General features: G+C 35.7%; 1 protein-coding gene across 1 annotated transcript; it reads left to right on the top strand.

Annotated features, from left to right (window-relative positions):
* The first annotated feature begins 5,043 nt into the window (after nt 1–5,043).
* On the top strand, nt 5,044–7,036 carry LOC108376243 (DNA topoisomerase 3-alpha-like). The gene is made up of 5 exons (XM_017632434.1): nt 5,044–5,134; nt 5,208–5,228; nt 5,284–5,388; nt 5,968–6,014; nt 6,715–7,036. Exons 1-5 carry the CDS (start codon nt 5,087–5,089, stop codon nt 6,917–6,919), a joined length of 426 nt encoding a protein of 141 aa, XP_017487923.1. The 5' UTR covers nt 5,044–5,086; the 3' UTR covers nt 6,920–7,036.
* The last annotated feature ends 337 nt before the right edge of the window (nt 7,037–7,373 follow it).

The raw sequence follows: 7,373 nt of genomic DNA, 5'->3' as shown, positions 1-7,373 counted from the left end.
TTATTTATTAATAAAAAAAAAATATTTGTATAAATTTTTTTTCCATGAACCATACATTTTTTGGTTTGTCGCATATATCTTTATCAAAGTGCAAAAGTTGATCTTGCTAGGAATAAAAATGTATTTTTAACAAATTTTTAACTGCGACCACTTTTATGTGCGAATCGCCGAAATGAAATGGTATGTAGAAAATAGGTGTACTTTGAGGGGGTGTGTGAGGCTGAATGTTGTTTTTATCACAAAATAACTTATGAACTTCTCTTAGTTGGAGATTTAGCTGTAACTTGACATCAAAACATCTAAGGTTCAAGACAGTCGATTTTTGTATTTTTGTCCACCTTCGCGGCACTGTGCAACGCCAAGGCGACTCGACAGCAACAAATCGCAAAATTATTGCCGACACAAGTTTTGAGAAGTGTCAAAATAACCAGAACGTGGCAAGGCTATGTAACAAGTCGTATGATTTGGGTGCATGCAATACAAGAGAATGAAATGGTCTCATAAGAAAGCGGCAAAGAAAACCACAAGCACCGGCGGGGGAGGAATTCTGCAAGATTGGGCGGTTTGGTAGTAATTTCATAGCTCCAAACATACAAATTCCGCTTCTGTGCAACCTATTTACATACATACATACATACATATGTACATGTGTAATGCATATGTCATACGAATGTAGATGCTTTCGGGCACTGCCGTCTTTGTATGATTGCGTCGAAATATCGCCCGATATGTGGTTACACATATCTACGTATTTACTCGTATAGCATACACTCATGTACATTTGTCCTCCAGGCCATGTACATTTGTCCTCCAGGCAGGCCGCCAGACAGTTTGTTTCCATTTCGAATTTGGTGAATTATTCACTAGAACACTCTGCCTTGCACCCACCCACGTAAACATAAACTCATTTGAGTATTTGCTATTGTGTTGCATGTGTGTTTGCCGAAATGCCTTTCAGGTCATGTATGTACATAAATATTATAATATTAAAACGACGTTATTTATTGTTTCACCTCATTCCTCACGAATTGCCATCCCCTTCGCCGCCTGCTTGGTGCTGCTGTTTAGTTAATGCATTTATGGTCCAACAGCTACCACACAACGCCAGACAGTGCTGTTTGCCAACATTGGTACGAATTTTGGTAGATCTTGGTCACTCCTAAAAATTAAAACATACGCAAATGTAAATATGAGCATTCTGCACTGCAATCCGCATTATTTCCATATTTAGCGTATCTGCCTGAAAATGGGCATACTTACATATATATATGTTTTCCACTGAATTTAGGGTATCTAAACCGCGATCCCAATGCAGCTGTCCTTTCACGATGTCATATGTTGATTCATCCAATATGTTTGGAATACACCTGCCAAATTCCTTTTTTTTCACTAACTTCTGTTATAACTCTTTAGGTAAAACTATATAATTTTACAATTTCAAGTTCTTGCTTCATAAGAAAATCGATCTTCCTAAAACTCAGAAACACTTCCGCCCCAATGCTGTTACCTGTAATCCTTCTGACATCCCTCCTCTGTGTAGGTAGGGGATCAGCAATTTTTTCACTAAACCACACATAGTAAAGTAAGTAGCGATTTTAAGGAAAACCATCTTTTAAAAATGTACATTTATGCATTTATATACTACATACATACACAGTAGTGGAGAATAAATAGGGACACGACATTTTAATAAAGTTTGCCTATTTTTCTTTTATTTCTTTAATATTTATTATTTTTGTATAAAAATATAGCTCATTGTATAACAAAAGACAATATAAATTCATAATTCAAACTTTGTGCAAATTTTATAAAAATTAGGCAAAGTTGCATCGAAATTTTCAACTCTTTAATCAGATTTTTCAGAATTTTTCTGAGTGTGCACTTTTACAGCCTATTAAATTAATAGAATAAAGTGTAAGTTTTCAGTTGCTAAAGAATCGCGTTGATTTTTTTTGCATTTTCTCTGAATCTATTACGTACTTTTTTCCATACGAAAAAAAAATTTTTGAACATACTTTGTGCCTCGGTTCGTAACGCTTGATTGTTAAATAAACGCTCAAGATGACCAAATTACAGTAAAATTAACTTTATTGTACACCAAACACTTTACAATACTCGTTAAAGCAATTAAAACACTTTACAAAACTTGCTAACAAAAGTGAAATTGTAGCTTGCTGATTCGCAACTGAATTTCTGGTGCGCTGTAGCAGCGGCCTTATATATCTGTGCTCGCACTCATGGCAACTCTAGAACGTTCTGCTGTCTATCAGACATTCTCTCATTCAAATTATTTCATATTTTAACAATCTATTCGAAATTTGAGTTCAGAAAACCACTGAAAAGTCACTAGGCACTGAAACGTCTTTTTTCTGAGTTTTAATTTTCAAAAAGCACTAAATGTAGTGCTTACGGCACCAAGTTGGCAACTATGCTTATTGTTATTCGACCATTGATCGTGTTTTAACGATCGTAATCACTACACGATGTTCATTGGGCTGTGTGACCATGAGGTAGGTAGGTACTCCTTGAAGTAAACCCTTGGAATAGTTTTGTGCTACTCTGATTTAAGGCCGAGCTGGAGTACAGTGAAACCTCCCTTGGGCGGACACTCACCGTCAGTCATTTTTTGTCCGCCCAAGAGAGGTGTCCGCTTAATGGAGGGGAAGCCTGTTTTAGAACTTTTTAATGTTTTAATTAATTGAATAGTCACTATTTCTTATTTGAATAAAAGATATTGATATTACATCGTTCAAACAAAATGTGCATGTATTTTTTCAAAAATGCACATTTCATTTATGTGCGAAAGTACATATTAAGTAATAAACTACATAAAACCATAGATTCATTACATAAAAAACTGGGAAATTGTCGATTGACGTAAATTTTATTTTTAATTTTTTTCAGTGTCAGTACCTTTTTCATCAATAGTTTTCATGTTTTTATCAGTCTCCAAGGGTTTCTGACAATTCAAATAACGAACCTAAACCACTGCGCAAACCAAACTAAATGTGTGCATAACAATCACATTTTGTGCGGGAAGTCCCCTTTTTCCATTTAGTAGTCCGCCTATGAGGAGTTCGCGTCCGCTCCACGGAGGTTTTTGTTTGATTTGTTATGAAAAGAAATCTTAATGTCCGTTAATAAGAAGTTCGCGTCCGCCCAATAGAGTTTTTGTGTCAATTTTATGCAAAATAACTGTCCGCGTCCGGCCAAGAGAGTGTCCGCTTAAGAGAGAGTAATTTGTTCCGAAATTTCTACTTAAAACTTGGTATAGGAAAAAATGTCCGCCCAAGGGAGATGTCCGTCTAATAGAGGTGTCCGTTAGGAGAGGTTTCACTGTATTTGGTCCTGCCCTAGGGCATCCCAATGTTAATTGGACCACATGTTCTAAATGAATTTGGGTTAATTTTGGAGTAATCCCTTACCCTTAGGGAGTACTCTTTACACGCGTGCTTGGAGTAGTCGCAATATTTGCAGGGCTCTTGCATATGATATTTAAATACATACATAGTCAATATAGTATCAATTTTTCATTACCATGTAGCAATTGTACTCGTATTATTATGAAACTCTTTTCTACGAGTTTTTAAACCACTAATATTTACTTAGTGGGAACTTTGTCAGCTCCCCTATCACTAGGCCTGCAGTGGAAAGCCTTTTGGACTCCCACTAAAAAAAATTGTGGTAGTGAGAACATTGGCTTTTTCCACTAAAAAAGTCTTTTCATAAAACCACCCAGCTCCAGTATCGCTATCGTAGTGTTAGTTAATAGCGTAATGCCCAAGGCCTCAAAATTTTGAGGATATATAAATGAAAAAATATATAAATGACAAATTTGAAGGAAATTGGAACACAAAATCGTTAATATCGATATTTCTTGAGATATTGGGCTTTGAAGTTGAGTTATTGTGGAATTTTTATAGATTATTAAGCTAAATTGTAAAAATTGGTGATCAACTTCAAAGTCCAATATCTCAAGAAATGTGGATACTAGCGATTTGGTGATGTAGAGCCTTTTTGTAGGAAATTCAATGTCCTACAAGTTTGTGATTTATATTTTTTTCGTGGCTCTTGTTATTTTCGAGATAGAGGCAAAAAAAAGAGAATTTCATGAAAAAATTGGGTTTATTGACCCGTACTACCTCACTGGTGGGAGTTAGGATTACACCGCAATGAGATCTTTTGTAGTGCATTCAATTCTGAAGAAACCCCATCATTGACCAAGATTGTGTACCATAAAATGCCTCTGAGCTGTAGACTTTTGAGTAAAATAGTCATTGTATTTTATATGGGAAATCTTTGCACGCCTTGAGCGAATACTTAACGCTAATATTAAGGGTTCAAATTTTCAGGGAGTCTTTTTAGGTTTTTTCCACAAATAGTCGCAAAAAAGCACCCTAATATGTATACATAAATACTTATACATATGTATGCATGTAAATGTGGATATTATTTTATGGTCCTATAGCTGAGACTTTTGGCAAAGCATAATCGGTATGAAAGTATAAAATAAAGGTTGTGATTTTAATTTCGCTACAACTTAATCTTGTTTTTAACTTAACTTTATAATGCTATAATGCATGGCAACATACATATGTACATATGTATAAAGTAAGTATATAAATATGTACGTTAGTGCATTCCTACCTCTCTAAAAATAATTTATATCACCGTCATGGAAATGTGGTTCCAATTGGCAAACAGAAACGAGAACCTTGAAATAACTATAATCCGGGTTTAGTACTATGTTTTATGCACTACAACAATTTTTTGGATTTTTAGGCGCAGTTTTTTTCCTCATTTCGTTTACATATTGCTTAAATAAAAGCTCTACGATTTCTTGCGCTAGGTCAGTCTCGAAATCAGCTGATCTTACGGCGCAAGTGATACGTAAAATAAACGGTGTTATCTTGTGTTCATACAACGGGTTTTTACGGATTACAGATGAACTGCTGTACATACATATGTACATAATAAGGAATGTATCAAAAAATATCGAAATATTTAGTATATAAACCAGAAGAGCGAGCGAACTTCATCAGAATCATTTTTAACTCTCAACAGAACAAAGATCTATTCAGTGAACATGGTGCGCACAGTTTTCCGAGTTTTTGCATTGATGTTGGTTGTCATGGTAAGAAAATTTTTTTGCCTACTGGAAATTATAAACATTCGAATGTCACTACTTAATTAATTCTTCTTTTTAGACATTCTTTGTAGCAGCAACTGTAAGTATGCCTTTCAAGCTTTAGATCCATTTACAAATAGTTAAACTTTCTTTAGCCACAATTGCCATGGGGTGTACCTGCCATTAGACCAACAATCAGTACTGAGAATATCGAAGGCCTACAGGGCACCTGTCCTGAGCCCACAGAAGAATTGAAGGCGGTAAGTTTTTATGGGTCGACAACTAAGAAAGTAGCGCATGGTATAGTGTAGTAGAGGCACATAGCGTAGAGTTCTCAGTATCATTAAGAAAGGAGCGCACCATAAAGTTTCTGGCACAGATGGTTTAAATTAATCTCTCCTTCATAGACAGTAACAAAGAGCAAAGGCCGTAAGCAGCCTTAAAATAGCAATTTTGCACCGTCGAGCTTTATATTCCTTAGGAAACTGATGTATTTTTTTTTATCGAATGCTGACATTTTTCACAGAGTTGCTATACTCATAGTTTTTATGTTTTGTAATACCCAAATACCCACAACGAGCCAGTGGAGGCCAACAAATTATGTAGTTGAAAATCTACTACTTTCCAATAACAATTTCAGATGCCTTAGCTTCATATTTAACATATTTAACAGAAATTGTTCTATATTTTCAAGACAAGAATAAAGAAATTTTTTTAATTTATGATCATCATTTTTTTTATATGTACCGAACTTGTCTACTTAGAAACAAAGGCATTTATGTATCCTCTTATAGAGATTTACTTCGAGAAATTTTAATATACACATCTTTATTCCACAGTGCATACGCCAATGGGGTTGTCAAGAATTGCTACGTCTGGATCTGCGGTAAGTAATAAATTATGTCTAATAGCCCGAACACAATGAAAACGACGAGCTACAAACCACACAGCTGTCAAATTATTTTAACACGTGCTTTTATGTAGATAATTATTTTGGCGACGACCGGGCTACGCGACGGCTGTGGTTGTGGCCAGATTAGATCTGTTTCTATTTTTCTGGCGACAGATAAGGTTCTTTCTCTTCTTTTATGTCAAACTCATACAAATTCATGATGTCGCTGCCGCGTTCAAAGAAATCATGTCGCCATCGACAAAGCGTTTAGATAATGAAGATGATAAATTGGAAGCTGTGGTCCGTAGCTCGTCGTTTTCAATGTGTTCAGAACTTAATGGATGAAACAAAAAATATTATGCCGAGTTTCCATTAGGCTTTGAAATTACAATAATGTCAAAAAATTCCCAAATGTCACAGGAAACGGACAGATTGTCATTTGGGTAATTACGGGATATTTAATACCTAGTTTTGTCATTAAAATCTCTGTCAATTCAATGTCAAGTGGAAATCCGCCATAAGAGCCGTTCTCGCAATGCGAGCTAACTCATCTTTGGCCGTTAATTTATAACGTGAGTTAACTTGCCACTCTGAAACCGCATCTAAATATTAATTTTTATTAACTAGTTATAAAAGCGATAATCATTGCAGTACATTTGTGACTAATTTTTATATATATTTCTTCTCTTTTTAGTTGCCTGATAAACTTGAATGGTATCCCGCTAGTTGGCAATGTTTTGGGTGGTTTATTGGGTGGACTTGGTGGACAGTCTCCAAGGCCAGGTGGCGCACAAGGCGGCTTGTTAGGAGGCTTGTTAGGAGGTTCTGGTGGCTTGTTAGGAGGTTCTGGTGGCTTGTTAGGAGGTTCTGGTGGCCTACTGGGATCACTATTGGGTTGATCACACACGTATCTACATATATACACTTAGAATTAAGTTTAAGCTTTCGCTATATTAAATATTCAACGAGAATCAAAAAAATGCATAATACGTATATATATTATATATACAAAATTATTTAAATTTGTGTTTTTCATGACCTTTCGGGCGTTCAATTTTATAATAGTGTGGAAATTAAAAAGTTTTATTGAAACTTATGTGTCTGTGTGCGCATAGCAGTAGCTGATGCAATGAAAGCGTTAATATTCTACTTCGCCCGAATTTCGAGATAGCACCTTCGTTGTTGTTATTGCCAGCAGCGGTAACCCTCTAATTAAAGTTTACACTGTGTCAGCCATTACAAAAGGATCAAAAAGTGATAACCATATCAGTGCAGCGGTATCGCATCGCAACGTTGTGCAGACAACGGTGAAATCGTTTCCAAAATTCGGTTATTACCATTGAGGCCATTTCG

Source organism: Rhagoletis zephyria, unplaced genomic scaffold (assembly GCF_001687245.7).
Source record: "Rhagoletis zephyria isolate East Lansing unplaced genomic scaffold, Rhagoletis_zephyria_1.1 Rzeph_scaffold_10105, whole genome shotgun sequence".
In the NCBI taxonomy this organism is placed as follows: domain Eukaryota; kingdom Metazoa; phylum Arthropoda; class Insecta; order Diptera; family Tephritidae; genus Rhagoletis; species Rhagoletis zephyria.
The sequence above is the reverse complement of the archived record's forward strand: the minus strand, read 5'-3'. Positions and strand labels throughout refer to the sequence as shown.